The sequence below is a fragment of the Mus musculus genome, chromosome 1 (assembly GCF_000001635.26).
Source record: "Mus musculus strain C57BL/6J chromosome 1, GRCm38.p6 C57BL/6J".
NCBI classification, from domain to species: Eukaryota; Metazoa; Chordata; class Mammalia; order Rodentia; family Muridae; genus Mus; species Mus musculus.
Genome location: NC_000067.6, coordinates 21,165,760 through 21,187,229, shown reverse-complemented (window position 1 = coordinate 21,187,229; position 21,470 = coordinate 21,165,760). Strand labels below are relative to the sequence as shown.

The 21,470-nt window shown below is 42.4% G+C and overlaps 1 protein-coding gene across 2 annotated transcripts in view; it reads right to left on the bottom strand.

Annotated features, from left to right (window-relative positions):
* The window catches only part of Tmem14a (transmembrane protein 14A), a 63,732-nt gene extending 42,938 nt beyond the window's left edge, over positions 1–20,794 (bottom strand). Inside the window, exon 1 of one of the 2 annotated variants that reach the window (XM_006495579.2) lies at positions 20,679–20,794. In XM_006495579.2, the coding sequence (XP_006495642.1) occupies positions 20,679–20,683 (5 nt within the window). In that variant the 5' untranslated portion in view covers positions 20,684–20,794. The remainder of the gene's footprint in view (positions 1–20,678) is intronic. The other variant, XM_006495581.2, reaches the window with a different exon arrangement.
* Between the last annotated feature and the right edge of the window lie 676 nt (positions 20,795–21,470).

Here is a 21,470-nt window from a genome sequence, read left to right as displayed (position 1 = left end):
CCCCCTTGAGCAACATGAAGGCAGAGCTCAGGGAACAGATGATAGAGGCAAGAAGAGGTGGGAATAAGGCTGACTAAACCCTTCCTTCCCAGAACACCCTGAAGACTTTATGTAGCTTCAGTCAGTCCTACCTTCCTTCTTACCCTTTTTGTATAGGAGTCACCCCTTGTGTAAAGAAAAAGGAAATAAAATGTCTGTCAGACGCCAATACGGAGGAACCCTCACACCAGTGAAATCAAGATGCCGAGTCATCAATGATGACAAAATGGAACTGAAAAGCCAGAGTCCAGACTTTATGAACTATCACAGCGAGAGATGAATGAGAGCTGTTGCTGTGTTGGCAGCTAACATGGCTATTCCAAGTTGTCAACTTGACTATATCCAGGATGAACTACAATCCAGAAATGGGGGGGGGGGGGAATGCCTGTGATCCAGATCTTGAGGCTGGAAGACACAGGCTTTTGATTCAGATCTTGGCATGGGATGACACACTTTTGATCCAGATCTTGAGGCATGGTGGCCATGAAAATCTTTGACCTAGGCAAGGTGGTGGATGCCTTTAATCTCAAGAGAGAGAGGCAAGTAAATCTCTGAGTTGAAGACCAGAGTGGGACAGAGCAAGTTCCACATAAAGAACAGTTTAGGTCCAGGCATGGTGGTACACACCTTTAATCTGGGTCATACCTTAGGCTGGAGGCCTATATAAGAACAATGGAAGAAGGAGTCCAGTTCATACAGAAGGCCAGCTGAAACCCCCCAGCCTCATGGGACTGAACAACTACGAGATTCTTAGACTTCCCTCCCATTCATAGCTGCCCATTGTTGAGTTAGTTGGACTGCAGACTGTAAGTCATTCCAATAAATTCCCTTAATATAAGTTCTGCGACTCTGGACAATCCTGACTAAGACAGTGCTCATGCTGAGAGAAACACAATGTCTGCTAATGGCAAAAACCGAGAGAGAAACAGATGGAAAGAGGGCTGCTAACATAAGATTCGGTGCACAATGACAAGGGTAGATGCCAGAAGCCCAACGTCAGTACTTGAAGAGAGACCTGCTAGGAAAGGAGAACCTCCTCTGCCTCTGAGGGACTGAACTATCTCACCTAAAGCTGAGGGAAGTTACCCACAACACTGCCATTTAGCTCCTTAATGTGGTAGAAAAGTTCAACCACGTGAACATCAGCCCTGCTCAGCCTGTTTCCAACAAGGTAGTCTTGCCCATGCTCCCTCAGTGCCTAGAGAATACAGAAAATCGACTCGTGAACATATACAGTCAGGCTGGAACACTAGTGTCTCCCCAATCCTTTCAGCCCAATTCTCCTTCTATAGCCTCGTCAAGAAAGTATGGGGTTCTGGACCTCTCTCTAGGGCCCTGTCATGAAGGAGGGGGAGACAGGGAGTCTGCTGTCTCCTCCATGAGAGCCAAAAGGACCTCTCCATTTTCCTTCCCAGACCCACATAGTATTCACAACTGCCCTTTCCTGAATTTTACACATGTGCCAAGGGCTGACCTCCTGCTGCAGTTTCTCCCTGTCCCTACATCCTAAAATTGGCAAAGTTTCAGCTCTCTCTATACATAATGAATGGAAAGTTGTTTGACTTTCATGGAAGGCCCCTTCACCCATGAGTAGACCAGTTTTGTGTAGGCAAGTATACATTTCTCCTCTTTCCTGTTTTCTTCATCCTTTAGGTTTGTTTCTGGGATCTAAAGTCAACTGGAGGGACTGGGGAGATAGCTTAGTTGATAAAAGTGCCAAGTGTGAAAGCACAAAGACCTGGTTTCAGATGCCCAGAATCCACTCGAGAAAATGGAGCATGGCGCTGGAGTTATGGCTCAGTGGTTAAGAATGCTGGCAAGTCCTGGGTTCAATTCTTAGCACCTATGTGGCAGTTTACAACTGTCTATAACTGCAGTCCCATGGGATCCAAGATGCCCTCTTCTGGTGTGTGTGTGTGTGTGTGTGTGTGTGTGTGCACGCGCGCATGCGTGCATGTAAAGATACAATGCCCATGTACATAAAATAAATAAACAAGTCTTTTTTAAAAAGTGGGATATGGTGATTCATGCTTGTAACATCAGCCTTGGAAGATACATATATAAGTATATATAGCAGAGACAGGCAGATCCCTTGAAGCCCACTGGCCAGTTAGCCTAGCATAAGGATGAACTTCAGTTTCAGTTTCAAAAACAAAGGTGGAAAGTGATCTAGAAAAGACAATTGGACTTCCACCTGCGTGCACATGAGCACACACCACTGCACACTCACATATATGAAATGAAGACAATTGAACCATCATCTTGGCAACTCTAACTTCCATTCTCAACATTGTGCCATAGTTGGCATGCCTGGGTGTGGAGAGAGGACTGAGCTATGTCTCTAACTAATGACTTGTTTCAGTGAAAGAGAGTGGGATGGAGAGACAGACACATCTGTGCAAGACAATTCTATTGGATGGATGTCAAGGCTACTCCATCCACAGGGAGTATCTCTGTGGCCTCTGAGATTTCTCTTAACTTTTCTTAGTAGATGGAAGTTACATGACAATTAGGGAGGAATAATCCATGATATTTAAGATACATGAATAAGAGAAACAAGGCACACACAGAACTACCAGTCAAAGATATTTGTCAAATGTACTGTAAGATAATAAATACCAAAAGATGTATGAATGACTGCTTGTTATAATAACTAAGCACAACATGATTATTTTTACATTTAGTGTGTATGTAAGTGTGTGTGTGTGTGTGTGTCCACCTGCCACAGAGCCTGTGTGGGGATCAGAGGACAATCCAATGGAATAGGTTCTCTTCCCCCACCACAAGGGTCTGAGGGATCCAGCTCAGGTCATCAGCTTTGGTAGCAAACACTTTTATCCATGAAGATATCATTTCAGCCAACAAATGAATGATGTAATTTGTACTATGTATTTACATTCACAGGATACTTTACATAGCATAGATGACTTGATTTTAATAATGGTTGCTGAGATTATCATCATGGAACATTTCCTACATCATCAGCACCACAAAAACCAGGGTCGGGGATCTGATTGTACATTGGTAGCTACTTACCCTGGACCTGACACACAAGCAGCAGCTTAACATTCACTGAACTAATTAATTAATTAATGATATAATGGAAATTAAGTGGTTATTTCATTGCTTATTTACAAGTCTGTATTTTTCTAGCCCATTTTTGGTTTGTGATTTTATTCAACATGACCTCGCATGACTTCCATCTTGAATAATGTTTATTCACACACAGAGAAAGGTCTTATTAAAGCAGGTACTAAACATAATGATGGGATTTCATTCCCTGATTTTTATGTAACTTCCTTAGGAAAATACCAGGAAAATAACCTGTAAATCATGATGTCATTTCTCTGTTCTATGTGTCAGTGTATAAACTTCCTGTCTCTGAACACTACAGTAGTCTCTGATGAGCAGCTTGTCTCAGGTATCCCGGCACTCAGTGTTGGCATATTTTCTAATGTGTCACTTTCATTGTGTTGCTCCTAAGTCAGTATTATGGTGCTCTTCATGATCTATTCCAACCTCTAAGGCAGCTTAGACCTTTACATAGTCCAGCTCTAGTTGTGAACAAGAAGTTACACCATAGTGAAAATTCTAGAATCCTAGCAAAAGAAATTTTTATGAAAATTGCAAACTCTGATATAAATAGAACGATGCCTCTGCAGAATACCTTCAGTGCTACTCTAATATTAATAAAAGTCCTTTAGAAAGGAAGGTCAATGCCCAGGAACAGTAGACACTGCTTTCATCCTGTCTTTGTTAGATTGAATGTCTATGATCCCCAAAAGTCATATATTGAGATTCTAACTCATGATATGATATGGTTTGTAGGTAGGATATTTGAGAAATAATCATATGCTCTTGTGAATGACATTAGTTTTTATCTATATATCTATCTATCCATCCATCATCCATCACCTATCATCCATCCATCTATATCATTTATTATCTATCTATCTATCTATCTATCTATCTATCTATCTATCTATCTATCTTACCTTGAGATGGACTTTTATGTATCCAGAGTAGCCAACGAAGACTTTGAACTTGCTCTTCCTGCCCCCACCTCCTGAGTGCAGGGATTACAGATGTGCTGGTGTTATAGGCATGTGCCACTATACCTGATTTATGAAGTACTGGAGGTAAACCCATGGCTTTGCCCATGTTAGGCAAATACTCTACCACCTGAGCTGCAGCCCAGGTCTCCCATTGCCATCATTATTACAGCACTTCTGATAGCTTCCTTGAACCATCTGCTATGTAAGGACTCAGCCAGAAGTCAGGCATCCATGAACCAAGAAGCAGGCCTTATAAAAAAGGAATTCACCAGAGCCTGATCTTAAACTTCTCAGCCCCCAGAATTATGAGAAATAAGTCTCCTGATATACGAAGCACAAGCCACTTAGTGTAATTTTTTATTGTAGCAGCCCTAAACCGGAGGATTCTCTTTCAGATCATGGTGGCCTCCAAACTCAGTGCTGCTGGACGAGACACAGCAGCCTCTACTCACCCCTTCAAAGGCAGGGAGATGACACTTTCTTGCTTTCCATGTGATCTGGGCGAGGCTTACATCCTTCTCCCCAGGGGAAGGAAAGGGTAGCGAATAATCATGTCATTGAAATCATATGTGCCTTCTGTATACATGTCAATCCTGAAGGAGAAAATTCCTGTCTTGTATTCATTGTTTACCTAAGAGATGGGGCTGGAGAGATTGCTCAGTGGTTAACAACCTAGGAGAATAGAACTCAGATGGTGGCCAAGTCCAAGTCCTTCTGTGGGACCTCCAACTTTCAAGTATAAGTTAACGCTTGTTTCTTGGGTGTACAAGGGAGATAACATGTGTGAAATTTTACTTATCCACATAACGAAACATGGTGGAAGGAGCATCAGTGATCCACCAGAGTCGATACTGAGAGAATGTGGCACCCACAACTAACTGTATGCCCTACAAAGAGGGCTTGTGCCTCCTGTGTGTGCCACACCCACCCCAGCTCTGCTGTTCCTCCCTAACCCTAGCACATGGCTTAGGCTCATTACAGACCTCATGTCAGAAGCTCTCTCCATTTTCTATAAAACACAGAGCCACTACCCTCTCGAGTCCTATTGTCCAACTCAAGTTGTGCTTGCGTTTTTTTCAGACCTCACCCAAAACAGCACCTTGCTAGATATGATTTTTTTTTTATGATCACAGGTATGCATTATAGGAAAACTTGAAGAAAATGTAAAGTGAAGTTGCTGGGCTACTTTTTAAAAATAATCAGTGTGTTGAGATCTGTTAATAACTGTGACTGTCACCCAGGCATCCCATTCTGTGCTTTCCCATATGTTCATCAAAGCTGCAAAGGACAACACTCCCCAGTCCCAGAACTCTTTTTTTTGATTGTTTGCTTGTTTATCCACCAGGCCTTTTCACTGGCCTTGTAATATATTTTTATTATTTTTTTAATTAGGTATTTTCTTCATTTACATTTCCAATGCTATCCCAAAAGTCCCCCATACCCTCTCCCCACACTCCCCACCCACCCACTCCCACTTCTTGGCCCTGGCATTCCCCTGTACTGAGGCATATAAAGTTTGCAAGACCAATGGGCCTCTCTTTCCACTGATGGCCGACTAGGCCATCTTCTGCTATATATGCAGCTAGAGACACGAGCTCTGGGGGGTACTGGTTAGTACATATTGTTGTTCCACTTATAGGATTGCAGATCCCTTTAGCTCCTTGGGTACTTTCTCTAGCTCGTCCATTGGGGGCCCTGTGATCCATGTAATAGCTGACTGTGAGCATCCACTTCTGTGTTTGCTAGACCCTGGCATAGCCTCACAAGAGGACACTGTATGAGGACCTGTAGACTTTGCAGCCAAGCTCCAAACCCTTGCCCCCAGTGCTAGACTGCTTCTAATCTGCTTCCTGTCTCTATGGATTTGAGAATTCTGGGCATTTTAAACAAAAGAGAATGTACAATGGGTGGTGTATTATGTCTTTTTTTTTTACATAATAAAATATCAAGGTTTATCTCTGCTGTCCCACAAGTTAGTTCTCCCCTTGCCCTCCCCTGCCTCCCCCCTGCAGATATGATACATTGTGGCTGAAGAACACTCTCCTCTTCCATTCACCTGTTGAATTTTTAAAATAGTATAAACAATATAGCTCAGCACACTCTGATATAAGCATAGCCAAGGATGCATGGCCATTTCTCCTGGATAGATCCCATTTCTGGATTAGTAGTAACTCCATGTCTAACCTTTCCATGAAACTGCTAAGAGTCTTGCCTCTACAGAGTAAGCAAGAGAAATCAGGACTCCATGAGCTCTATCCTATCCTCTAACCATGGATCTCTATACCCATGTATAGAGATGTCTACAGTCTATAGATGTCTATACCCATGTAGAGTATCTGCCCTACTCTATAGGCACAACTCTCTAAGGGCAACCAAATTTACTGCTCCCTTTCCACAGGAGTCTCCCACTTTGATATCAGTGCAAATGTCCAGCCTGAAGCTGGTTGTGATCTCCCTACCACAGTTATGCTCAAGAGAAGACGTATAACCTTCTTATGGTATCTGTTCTTAAGTACAGGAACCTCATTATACAGGGCTCTCTCCTTCATGTCCTTCCCATAAAGGTTGTATTTGGAGGCAATGTAGTTGGGAATGGCTCTGGTCTGCACCAGTTTCATCCCGTCGATCTCTACCGTGGGCACTTGCTGGAACATCAAACTCCCATCTATTGGACGAAGCAAAGAAAAGAGAGGATTGTCTATGATATGTTTGTTATGATAACTGAATCTATAGGAGAAAACACAAATGGAAGCCTTTCAAGTTTTAGTTTTTGCTTCCTTTCCTTCTGTCTTAGTCAGGGTTTCTATTCCTACACAAACACCATGACCAAGAAGCAAGTTGGGGAGGAAAGGGTTTATTCAGCTTACACTTCCATACTGCTGTTTATCACCAAGGAAGTCAGGACTGGAACTTAAGCAGGTCAGGAAGCAGGAGCGGATACAGAGGTCATGGAGGGATGTTCCTTACTGGCTTGCCTCCCCTGGCTTGCTCAGCCTGCTCTCTTATAGAACCAAGACTACCAGCCCAGAGAAGGTCCCACCCACAAGGGGCCTTTCCCCCTTGATCACTAATTGAGAAAATGCCTTACAGTTGGATCTCATGGAGGCATTTCCTCAACTGAAGCTCCTTTCTCTGTGATAACCCCAGCTGTGTCAAGTTGACACAAAACTAGCCAGTACACCTTCCTTTTCTTATTTTACATTTTAATTTATTTTAAATGGGTGTTTTGCCTGTTTATATCTCTGTGTCCCATGCCTGGTAGCTATGGATGTTAGAAAGGGGCATCTCACGGTCGAGAACTGAAGTTACAAATGTTTCCAGGCTGCCTTTTGTGGGCACTGGGAATCGAGCCTAGTTCCCCTACAAGATCAACAAGCACTTTTAAAACGAGCCCCTTATTTTTTAAAACTTTTTCTTCCTCTTTTTAACATTTAGCATTGTTGTTTCCCACATCTTGATATGCTGTTGGTCTCTGTAGTTTTTAACTTAATTTATCTTCATGGGTCTTTCAGGAAGAAGTTAAGGAAGCCGTAGGGCATTCCTTACTTCGAGGTCAGTCGGTAGGGAGGGATTCCTAGGTAGCACCTCTGTATGCTCTTTAACTAACACCATGGGTATGTTCTTTGTCCTCTCTTGTTCCTTCCCTTCCTTCCTCCTTCTCTCCCTCCTTCCTTCCCTTCCCTCCTATACTTTCACCTGGACTTTCAAATGACTGTTACTATTTCATTATCAACCTACAATATTAGTGAGGAGTTGTGTTTAAAAGCTTGTTAGAAAATGCAAGGTAAGTAAGTGCTAGGTACTGTGGGATCCTAAGCTGGTGTAGCTAATTCTAGTTCATGGAAAAATGAAAGCCCATTCCTGGGGTCCTGGAGGTGGAGCCTCAGTAACTCCTCAAAGCCCTTGCCTCAAGTCCTCAGAGAAAATCCCTTTCAAGCTCTGAGAGCCCTGCTGGGTCTCCTCAGGGGTCCTCACTTCTTACTGTCTACCCGCTGCCTCTACCATCTCATGATGTGCTACAATTTTGTAGATAAAATCTAGTATTTAAACTTGATATTGAGGACACTGCTCAGAGGCAGTTAGATATTAATTCTTACGGTTCTTTAACCTTTTCAAGTCTTTTAGTGTTTTAATATATTTCTCTTCAAACTGTAAAGCAAAAACAGTACATGAGTTCTTGTTCACCATCCCACAGCTTGCTTAGTTCTTCAACACAACAGAATCTGTGCATACACTGTGAAGGGAAATATTCTTTAGTTTGGTAGGAAAACTGAGAACCTGGTCTTAGCTGGATAGAAATTGATCATAGACATAAAAAGTACAAGGAAGAGGAAGGGCACACATCTGCTCATTCCTGTAGTTCACTGCTACAATGACCCGACCTATGTCTGTGATGACATCATGGCTTTGGAGGTGTGTTATTGGAGGTAAGAGACTGAGAATTTCTTCCAGCCACATCTCAGAGGAGTGCCCAAGAAAAACGAAAAAAGAACAATTTGTGTCTCCGCCATGGCACATATACTAAGGACCAGCTAAACTTTCCTTCTATCTATCTATCTATCTATCTATCTATCTATCTATCTATCTACCTATCTATGTGCCATTGAGAGGCCTCTGGTGGAATTGACAGCACTGCATTCCCAGGTAGCTGTGGGGTAAGGAAAACAGCCCCAGATGATCTATAACTAACTTTAACCTTATAAACAGTGTTACACAATTTTCTCCCCTGGAAAAGATGGGGTGCACTAAGATAGAATTCCACATTTAAGGAAAAAAAATCAAAGAGTTATCACATTATTTTTCCCTGAAAACAAAACTACCTTTGATTTCTGATACGATTGTAGAGGGTGAAATGACACCATTGTAAAGTTACATTGATTAGTAATTTAATACACATTATTAAACATTGGTATATGGACTAAATTACTATACAGTTACATAACTGAGAAGGTTCCAGGTTTCCACTTAGATGTAAGTCAACATTTGGATGTAACAGTACGGTTACTTAATCATATAATCCTATGTTTTTGTTTTTTTTTTTCTTTAACTCACTCTAATACTGATGAAGATACAGGTTGGTCTTGATCTGCAACCTATCCTGAGGCAAAGACACCTCGGTTGGAACTGCAGCCAGTAGCAGAGACTTCTCTGTCTGGCCAGAAGTTCTGTGTAGTCACGTGTAATGAACAATCAAGAGGAAAACCTGGTTCTTATTTAACAAACATTTTTCAGTGGGCAGACTCTCTGTCCAACTAGAAGTCCATTGGGACAGGCATCAAGATCTTTGGATTTCAATTGCCAGTGTGTTCTGGTTTCAAAGGAGGCTCTGCGTTGTCTAAGATAGGTGATCCAGACAGTGGCAGAAGAAGCCTTTGGTTGTCCTTTAAAATGTAGGCAGAGCACTTTCTTAGACTGATGTAGACCTGACAGACACACTGGGCTGGGTCAGACCCACACAAGCCAGGTAGTAAGCAATATCGGTGTTGGTAGTGGCTATTGTGTTTTTACGTCGTTTCTTATGAAGAAAAGTCAGGGTTCTGGGGTTCCTAGGATCATCTTGTGAATATATATGACCATGGAGGTCATACTGTGGAGAAACTAAGGGAATGTGTGCAGTCAGTTTACCAGGTGTTCAAGGAAGAACATGAAGGACATGATGGACATTTCAGGAGAGTGGGGAGCAGGAGAGGGGATGCCGTTGGCTAATATGATGTTCATAGTAGGGCTGTTAGTATGTAATGGGGTTGTAATGATCAGCCTTTGGGCACAAAGATCCAAGCAGACCTAAGCAAATGTCTTCAGAAAATGGATTAAAATATACCAATCCCAGATCACCTTTGTTTAAAATGCTCTTGGCAGGCTAACAGGTGAGCATTGTGGTCACGCCTGTTTGGGAGTGAGTGGGCAATGCAAGAACCAGAGAACTCAAATGCATTGAAAACCTCCTAACATCCTCAAGACCTTCTCCTGATCCACTGTCTTTATTACTCATGCTATACCTATGAAGCTGCTATTATTTCTACATGCCAGTTAATGAAACTGAATGGTAATGATATTAAATGTAATATCTACCCCACTAAAACTGACAACAGATATGAAAATCCACAGTGACCACTAAAAGCAAAGAGGATGAGGGACCCACAGCAGGGAAGGCCCAAGAAACTTGTCAGAACCTGGACAAAGGCAAAAATCTGGGCCTCAAGAACCATTCAACTGAGTGGCTGAAGCATGCCTGCAAAAAGTGTGCAGTGCTTGCTGCTTCCTGGTGTTCTGCTTGGTTGGTTGTTTTTCTTTTCTTTTCTTTTAATCAGTGGGGTCCCCTGATTGCCAGACTCTGGCAAGACCCCTCTTGCTTCTTTAGACTTGGTACACCGCCTCTACTGTTAGAATTTCATTGTATAATAGAGCAACAATGATCTGTGTGACTTCTTGTTACGGTACAGAAAAGGGACCCGATAGTTCTTTATTATCAGACAAACAATGGGAATTCACAAATCCCCTTCATTTTACTCTAAAAACATCACATAAGAGGACACCTTTTAGCGTTTTTATCTTACACATGGAGATACTGGGTTTCTAAGAGGCTTGCTCGAATGAAGTGCAGTCCAAGGGATTCGGAGTCACTTCTATTTCAATCAATCACTTTTGCAGACAGTGGTGTTTGCAATGCTTGTGCTGGGCCTCAAGGAAACGGGAAAGAACAGGGCATGTGGAGTGCAGGAAAGGAGCACATGGGGAGCCTCTGGCCTCATGCACAGGCATGTGTCATACATGTGGGCACATGTACATGCTCACTCGCTCATCCCATATAACATACATATTGATCAAGCCCAGTCAAGGCAGTTGGATAGCCTTTATCTCAACCTGCATGGAAGGTGGAATATAGCAAAGAGTCAGAGCCCAAAAACCGAGAGCTACTGGCATAACCTTTATAAAGTTCCTGGCATGACTAATCTCATCGTGGTAATACAAGTACATCATGATAATACAAGTAAGAGGCTCACTGAAGGCAGGGGCCCAAGAACTAAGACTTGGGGGAAAACAGCTACCTTTTCTGAAGCTCTTTTATAAAACATTTAGGATATATAGTGTTGTATACACACACACACACACACACACACACACACACACATATATATACATATACATATATGTAGCGCAGCACTCTGTGTGTGTGTATGTATATGTGTGTGTGTGTATGTGTATGTGTGTGTGGTGTGTGTGTGTGTATACACACACACATATATATAGTACTGCATATACACATAGTACTGAACACACACACATATATAGTGCTGCAAATGCATATATGTATTGTGTGTATATATATATATACATATATATATGTATATATGTATAATGCTTCACACACATATAGTGCTGTACACACACACATATACATGTATACATATTTATGTTTGGAAAAGGAAAGGGATCAGTTAAGAGAAGCAGAGAAGTATGGTGAGGGGAAATATAAGCTATGTAGAAGGACACATATGTGTGAAAAATCTTATAACGAAACTCACTATTTTACATACCAACTAAAAGGTAAAGATTACTTTTTTCTAAGAAGAATTTTTCTTAGGGGTTGAGTTTTGTTTTTGTTTTTGTTTTTAATAAAAGCAAGAATACACTAGCTTTACCAACACTCATATTTCTGAGAAATTGTGTGACTTCTTTACCGAGATTCAAATGTTTTAAAAACACATATTTTAAAATGGGCAACTCAAAAAAATGTAACTTTATGAAGTATAACACCTTCATAAAGTATAACACTTGTCTTTAGGTCACACAGTGTACTGCCATTTCTTATCAGGGTGTGGCATGATCAGAAGTCGTGCCTGGAAAGTGAAGTCCTCACATGCCTGAGGCACAGAACTGTTAGGGATGAAGAGCCAAGGGACCCAGGCCTCCCAGGACTTCCTGAGGATCATGTTAGGGAAGGAAATGAAGTTTCAGCTTAAGAAATACGTTACCGAATGTTCCTTACTATTTCTGAAAATGAGGCTGTTGAGAGCCAGGCCAAAACTAGGGTAAAGGTTACATTAATGTGTTGCTGGGTAAAGAGAAAACGAGACCAAGGGAGATAATGATTCTCTGTGACTGTAATATACAATCCTCACGCATAGCATCAAGGAGTAGCTCTCCTTACATGACTGCCCTGGCAAGAGCCCCCATACTCCACTTACAGAGAACCAAACTGCTCATGCTCATACTGAGTGCCGTGTCAGGGCTTCTCCACTCCACCCTGGAGCCCTCTAGAGCTCCGTGATACCCACGGACGACCTCTACCATGTTTTCCAAGTCAGAGCCCTTCAGCCAGTTGACTGCAAAGGGAGGGCAGAGGAGAGCAGCTAATGCCCAGGTGCCATTTGGTGAGCAGCTTTTCAGCCACATCATACAGAAGGAGAAATCAACAAGTGTACACTGCAGAACTCTGACAACCCAAAAACCACCAACTGAATGGAAGGATACAATAACGGTATGTGTCTAATTAAGAAAATGGAGTTGAGGCCAGGTGGTGGTGCATGCCTTTAATCCCAGCAATTGGGAGGCAGAGGTGGATGGATCTTTGAAGTTAGCCTCATCTACAGATTGAGTTCCAGTGCAGCCAGGGTTGCAGAGCAAAACCCTGTATCAGAGAGAGAGAGAGAGAGAGAGAGAGAGAGAGAGAGAGGGAGAGGGAGAGGGAGAGGGAGAGGGAGAGGGAGAGGGAGAGGGAGAGGGAGAGGGAGAGGGAGAGGGAGAGGGAGAGGGAGAGGGAGAGGGAGAGGGAGAGGGAAAGGGAGAGAGAGAGAGAGGAAGCAGAAGGAAAGGAAAGGTGGCTGGTTGAGCAGGAGACATGACTAAGAGTTTAAACCAGTTAGAGCAAGCCAGCCCCTCACCATCTTGGGCACGAACTCCGAGGAGGGTCACAAGGTCCCCAGAGGATTCTCCACACAGCAGGTGCCCTAAAACACCCAGGATCTTGAGATCACTGGTGAGTGGAAGGCAACATCTGTTCCAAAACAACCTGGAGGGTCTTGTGCCAGCAGGAACAGGGACAAAGGAAACCCGCCCAACCAGGGGCTGGGGATCATTCTGGTGAGTGGCAGCCCTGTGCCATCTTGGGTGCAAACTCAGTGGGCCCTAGCACAGCCAGGATCTTGGGATCACTGCAGTAATAGGGACAAAGGAAACCTGCCCAATCAGTGGCTGGGATTCGTTCTGGTGGCTCCATCCCTGCACCATATTGGGCACGAACTCAGTGGGCCCTAGCACACTCAGGATCTTGGGATCACTGAAACCAGTCTACACAGGAGAGCAAGTGGGCCACATGCAAAAGAGCTTCTTGGACAGGGTCCCTTCGGGCCTTCATCCTCAGCCAGGAGGCAGAGCTGAGACCCAGACTCTTGGGCATCTTCCCTGCCAGAGGAGAGTAGGCCTCCAGGGAGAGCTCTGACCCTGGGACTCAGAAGGTGGATCTGAGCTCCAAACTTATGTGTACCTTCCCTGCAAGAGGAAAGCTTGCCTACAGAGAGTGCTCTGACCACTGGGACTCAGGAGAGAGTTGGACTCCCAGGATTGCTGACACAGGCTAACAGAATCACAGGAGGAACAAGCTCCAGACAGAGACAGCTAGAACATCTAACACCAGAGATTACCACATGGCAAAAGGCAAACATAAGAATCTTACTAACAGAAACCAAGACCACTCGGCACCATCAGAACCCATTACGCCCACCACAGCGAGTCCTGGAAACCACAAAACACCCGAAAAAGAAGATTCAGATTTAAAATCATATCTCATGATGCTGGTAGAGAATTTTAAGGACATTAAAACTCACTTAAAGAAATACAGGAGAACACTGCTAAGCAGGTAGAAGTCCTTAAAAAGGAAGCACAAAAATCCCTCAAAGAATTACATGAAAACACAACAAAACAGGTGATGGAATTGAGCAAAACCATCCAAGATCTAAAAATAGAAGTAAAAACAATGAATAAAACCCAAAGGGAGACAACTCTGGAGATAGAAACCCTAGAAAAGAAATCAGGAACCACAGACGTGATCATCAGCAACAGAATACAAGAGATAAAAGAGAGAATCTCAGGTGGAGAAGATTCCATAGAGATCATGGACACAACAATCAAAGAAAATACAAAATGCAAAAAAATCCTAACCCCCAAAAATCCAGGAAATCCAGAAGACAATAGAAGACCAAACCTAAGAATAATAGGTATAGATGAGAATGAAGATTTTCAACTTAAAGGGCCAGTAAATATCTTCAACAAAATGATAGAAGAAAACTTCCCTAACCTAAAGAAAGAGATGCCCATGAACATACAAGAAGCCTACAGAACCCCAAATAGACTGGACCAGAAAAGAAATTCCTCCCGACACATAATAATCAGAACAACAAATGCACTAAATAAAGACAGAATATTAAAAGCAGTAAGGGAAAAAGGTCAAGTAACATATAAAGGCAGGCCTATCAGAATTACACCAGACTTCTCACCAGAGACTATGAAAGCCAGAAGGTCCTGGACAGATGTTATACAGTAACTAAGAGAACACAAATACCAGTCCAGGCTACTATACCTAGCAAAACTCTCAATTACCATAGATAGAGAAACCAAAGTTTTCCATGACAAAACCAAATTCACACAATATCTTTCCACAAATCCAGCCCTTCAAAGAATAATAAAGGGAAAACACCAACACAAGGGCGAAAATTATGCCCTAGAAAAAGCAAGAAAGTAATCCTTCAACAAACGTAAAAGAAGACAGCCACAAAAACAGAATACTAACTCTAACAACAAAAATAACAAGAAGCAACAATTACTTTTCCTTAATATCTCTGAATATCAATGGACTCAATTTGCCAATAAAAAGACATAGACTAACAGACTGGCTACATAAACAGGACCCAACTTTTAGCTACTGACAGAAAACCCACCTCAGGGAAAAGACAGACACTACCTCAGAGTAAAAGGCTGGAAAACAATTTTCCAAGCAAATGATCCGAAGAAACAATCTGGAGTAACCGTTCTAATATCAAACAAAATCTACTTCCAACCCAAAGTTATCAAAAAAGACAAGGAGGTGCACTTCATATTCATCAAAGGTAAAAATCTTCCAAGATGAACTCTCAATTCTGAATATCTATGCTCCAAAAGCAAGGGCAGCGACATTCATTAAAGAAACTTTACTAAAGCTCAAAGCACACATTGCACCACACACAATAATAGTGGGAGACTTTATCACCCCACTCTCATCAATGGACAGATCCTAGAAACATAAACTAAACAGAGACACATTGAAACTAACAGAACTTATGAAACAAATGGATTTAATAGATATCTACAGAACATTTTATCATAAAACAAAAGGATATACCTTCTTTTCAGCACCTCTTGGCACCTTCTCCAAAATTGACCATATAATTGGTCACAAAACAGGCCTCAACACATACAAAAGTATTGAAATTGTCCAATGCATCCTATCAGATCATCATGGACTAAGGCTGATATTCAATAACAGCATAAATAAGAGAAAGCTATCATTCACGTGGAAGCTGAACAATACTCTACTCAATGATACCTTGGTCAAGGAAGAAATAAAGAAAGAAATTAAAGACTTTTTAGAGTTTAATGAAAATGAAGACACAGTATACCCAAACTTATTGGACACAATGAAAGCAGTCCTAAGATGAAAATTCATAGCTCTGAGTGACTCCAAAAAGAAACTAGAGAGAGCATACACTAGCACCTTGTTAGCACACCTAAAAGGTCTAGAACAAAAGGAAGCAAATTCACCCAAGAGGAGTAGATGGCAGGAAATAATCAAATTCAGAGCTGAAATCAACCAAATGGAAACAAAAAGAACCATTCAAAGAATCAACCAAGGGCTGGTGAGATGGCTCAGTGGGTAAGAGCACCCGACTGCTCTTCCTAAGGTCAGGAGTTCAAATCCCAGCAACCACATGGTGGCTCACAACCATCCATAACAAGATCTGACTCCCTCTTCTGGAGTGTCTGAGGACAGCTATAGTGTACTTACATATAATAAATAAATAAATAAATAAATCTTTTTAAAAAAATCAACCAAACCAGGAGCTGGTTCTTTGAGAAAAATCAACAAGACAGATAAATCCTTAGCCAGACTAATTAGAGGGCACAGGGAGAGTATCCTAATTAACATAACCAGAAATTAAAAGGGAGACATAACAACAGAACCTGAGGAAATCCAAAACATCATCAGTTCCTACTTCAAAAGGCTATACTCAACAAAACTGGAAAACCTGGATGAAATGGACAATTTTCTAGACAGATACCAGGTACCAAAGCTAAATCAGGATCAGATTAATGACCAAAACAGTCCCATATCCCCTAAAGAAATAGAAGCAGTCATTAATAGTCTCCTAATAAAAAAAAGTCCAGGACCAGATGGGCATAGTGCAGAGTTCTATCAGACCTTCATAGAAGACCTAATTCCAATTGTCCTCAAACTATTCCACAAAAGAGAAACAGAAGTTACTCTACCCAATTCATTCTATGAAGCCACAGTTACTCTGATACCTAAACCACATAAAACCCCAACAAAGATAGAGAACTTCAGACCAGTTTCCCTTATGAATATCGATGCAAAGATCCTCAATAAAATTTTCGCTAACCGAATCCAAGAACGCATCAAAACTATCATCCATCTTGACCAGGTAGGCTTCATTCCAGGGATGCAGGGATGGTTTAATATACAGAAATCCATCAATGTAATCCACCATATAAAAAAAACTCAAAGACAAAAACCATATGATCATCTCGTTAGATGCTGAGAAAGCATTTGACAAAATCCAACACCCATTCATGATAAAAATCTTGGAGAGACAGGAAATCATGGCCCATACCTAAACATAATAAAAGCAATATACAGCAAACCAGTAGCCAACATCAAAGTAAATGGAGAGAAGCTGGAAGCAATCCCACTAAAATCGGGGACTAGACAAGGCTGCCCACTTTCTCTCTACCTATTCAATATAGTACTCGAAGTCCTAGCCAGAGCAATTAGAAAACAAAAGGAGATCAAGGGGATGCAAATTGGAAAGGAAGAAGTCAAAATATCACTATTTGCAGATGATATAATAGTATATATAGGTGATTCTAAAAATTCCACCAGAGAACCCCTAAACCTGATGAACAGCTTCAGTGAAGTAGCTGGATATAAAATTAACTCAAACAAATCAATGTCCTTTCTATACACAAAGGATAAACAGGCTGAGAAAGAAATTAGGGAAACAACACCCTTCACAATAGTCACAAATAATATAAAATACCTTGGTGTGACTCTAACTAAGAAAGTGAAAGTGAAGTAGCTGGATATAAAATTAACTCAAACAAATCAATGTCCTTTCTATACACAAAGGATAAACAGGCTGAGAAAGAAATTAGGGAAGCAACACCCTTCACAGTAGTCACAAATAATATAAAATACCTTGGTGTGACTCTAACTAAGGAAGTGAAAGATCTGTATGATAAGAACTTTAAGTCTCTGAAGAAAGAAATCAAAGAAGATCTCAGAAGATGGGAAGATCTCCCAAGCTCATGGATTGGCAGGATAAATATAGTAAAAATGGCTATCTTGCTGAAAACAATCTACAGATTCAATGCAATCCCCATCAAAATTCCAACTCAATTCTTCAACGAATTAGAAAGAACAATCTGCAAATTCATCTGGATTAACAAAAAACCTAGGATAGCAAGAACTCTTCTCGATAAAAGAACCTCTGGTGGAATCACCATGCCTGACCTCAAGCTGTATTACTGAGCAATTGTGATAAAAACTGCATGCTACTGGTACAGCTACAGACAAGTAGATTAATGGAATAGAATTGAAGACCCAGAAATGAACCCACACACCTACAGTCACTTGATCTCTGACATGGGAACTAAAACCATCCAGTGGAAAAAAAGACAGCATTTTCAACAAATGGTGCTGGCTCAACTAGCGGTTATCATGTAGAAGAATGGGAATTGATCCATTCTTATCTCCCTGTACAAAGCTCAAGTCTACGTGGATCAAGGAACTCCACATAAAACCAGAGTCACTGAAATTTATAGTGGAGAAAGTGGGGGAAAGCCTCAAAGATATGGGCACAGGGGAAAAATTCCTGAACAGAACACCAAATGGGACCTCATAAAATTGCAAAGCTTCTGTAAGGCAAAAGACACTGTCAATAAGACAAAATGGTCACCAACAGATTGGGAAAGGATCTTTACCAATCCTAAATCAGATAGGGGACTAAAGTCATATATATATAAAAGACTCAAGAAGATGGACTCCAGAAAATCAAATAACTCTATTAAAAAAATGCGGTACAGAGCTAAACAAAGAATTCTCAACTGAGAAATACCGAATGGCTGAGAAGCACCTGAAAAAATGTTCAACATTCTTAATCATCAAGGAAATGCAAATCAAAACAACCCTGAGGTTCCACTTCACACCAGTCAGAATGGCTAAGATAAAAAATTCAGGTGACAGCAGATGCTGGCGAGGATGTGGAGAAAGAGGAACACTGCTCCATTGTTGGTGGGATTGCAAACTGGTACAACCACTCTGGAAATCAGTTTGGCGGTTCCTCAGAAAATTGGACATAGTAGGTCCAGCAATACCTCTCCTGGGCATATACCTAGAAGATGTTCCAACTTGTAATAAGGACACATCCTCCACTATGTTCACAGCAGCCTTATTTATAATAGCCATAAGCTGGAAAGAATCCAGATGTCCCTCAACAGAGGAATGGATACAGAAAATGTGGTACATTTACACAATGGAGTACTACTCAGCAATTAAAAAACAATGAATTCATGAAATCTTAGGCAAATGGATGCATCTGGAGGATATCATCCTTAGTGAGGTAACCCAATCACAAAAGAACCCACATGATATGCACTCACTGATAAGTGGATATTAGGCCAGAAACTTAGGATACCCAAGATCCAATTTGCAAAACACATGAAACTCAAGAAGAAGGAAGACCAAAGTGTGGATATTTTGTTCCTTCTTAGAAGGGGGAACAAAATACCTATGGAAGGAGTTACAGAGACAAAGTTTAGAGCTGAGACAAAAGGATGGACCATCCAGAGACTGCCCACCCAGGGATCCATCCCATAATCAGCCTCCAAACCCAGACACTATTGCATATGCCAGAAAGATTTTGCTGACAGGACCCTGATATAGCTCTCTCTTGTGAAGCTATGCAAGTGCCTGGCAAATACAGAAGTGGATGCTCACAGTCATCTATTGGATGGAACACAGAGCCCCCAAAAGGAGCTAGAGAAAGTACCCAAGGAGCTAAAGGGGTCTGCAACCCTATAGGAGGATCAACAATCTGAACTAACCAGTACCCCTCCCCCCAGAGCTGTGTCTCTAGCTGCATATATAGCAGAGGACAGCCTAGTCGGCCATCAATGGGAGTAGAGGCCCTTGTTCTTGAGAAGCTCATATGCCCCAGTACAGGGGAATGCCAGGGCCAGGAAGCAGGAGTGGGTGGGTTGGGGCGCAGGGCTGGGGGAGGGCATAGTGGACTTTGGCGATAGCATTTGAAATGTAAATGAAGAAAATATCTAATAAAAAATTGTTTATAAAAAATAAAGCACCGCTCAAGGAGAAGCCTTTTGCTGAGCCTAATATTTCAAAAACGAGCGGGCACGGCACATGAGTATATCTCCCAGATAAATCACCAAGAGCACTGAACGACACGTTTATATGTAAGAGGGGTGTTTGTACAACACAGCAAGCCTCGTATGCAAATAAAGGCCCCCAGCCATAGCTTCTGCTGGGTCACAAACGGGAGGTGCTTCCGCTCTGGCTTCGGTGAAAATGGTTGCTACAATGTTAGTGCAGTCTCCTCAAGGCATTTGGAGAGAGTTCAAAATGAGAGTAATGAGATAAAGGCACCGTGCTTTTGGGTAAGGCAGCCAGGGCAGCAAGAGACATCTAGGACTTTGCTTATTCCCAGGAGCACGAACAAGAGAAGGTGTGCCTCCAGCAAGAACCTGAAGGAGTTATTGTTAACACGTATTACTGATTTTTACCAGTGCATTAATGATACTTAACATCTGCCCAGTGCCCTGGGAGAAAAGGGGAGTGTCCCGATCTGATCCTGTGTCCTAGCCTAAGGCAGGGGAGGGGACTTCTGGCTTCAAACAGGTACAACTATGTATGAATGTGAAAACTAGGCACAGCCTTTAACCGCTCTAACTTAGCATGTGCATTTTCACATGCCTCAGCATAATAGCTTTAACTATTATGATCCCTTGAGGTCCCTGGACATGAAGACATTTCCCAGCTACATCTGCAAGATTCTGAGACATTGGAATTCATGAGCTCACTCTGCAACCTTCACCAAGATTCCAGCACTAGAAGGCCATTGGGTAGGGAGGGACAGCAAAGTCCCTTTTATTTCTGCACCTTAGCAAGACAGCCTAGGGCAGGGAAGTCAGCACTGTGGGAATGAATATATATAACACCTGCTGTCCTGAGCCTCAACTGTGGCTAAAGAGAGAAACAGTGGAGGGGGCAGAAAGAGCGACACGCAAGCTCAGTACCTCATTCCGGAAGCAATCTCAACGCAGCCGCACCCCCGCGGTGCGATTCACCCTTTCTATCCCGGGACAGGGGCCAGGCCAGGCCCACAGCGCGCATGTGCGGTCACTTTATCGAGCCCTTCCCAGGAACTTACTGCTCACCCGCCTAGAGAGCTGCTCCTAAATCCAGGCTGGATTTTGCTGCCCCCTCCCGGGCTGGCTGACACTTGCAGCATGTGCAGTATCAAAAGTCAAGAGTCCAAGTTGATCTGGTTTCAAAGCTCCAGAGCCCTTACAGCTCATTATCTAGGCAGATCATGATCTGCTTTTATAAAACTCGGTGAAACCAGGATAGCCAAGCTTAGATGTCCGGGAGGAATGACACAGAGCTCCAGCGTTGGAAAGCATTTGGAGTCTTCCAAGTCCAGGAGAATCAGTCTCCCCCCGCCACCCCTCCCTCCCAAATAAGAGCCTTAAAATGACTTGAAAGTGTGCCTTGCGGTAATCTCACGCCACTCCAGTCTTGCCTGAAAAGAGGGTTTACTCTCTGCCCTCTGTTATACAGCAGTAGTTCTGGTATTGAGGAAGTCCAGTTATCCAAGATTCTGTGGAGTGTGGAATAAACGAACCTCCCCTCAACAGAGGAAGGAACCTAATATGTACATTAAATCTTGTGACACTCCTTTGCTGAACCTATTCTCTCTCTGTCTCTCTGTCTCTGTCTCTGTCTCTGTCTCTGTGTGTGTCTCTCTCTCTCCTGCTCCTCAGGAATTAATCAAACCCTGGAAAGGTTGCAGGAACACTGGCAGCAAG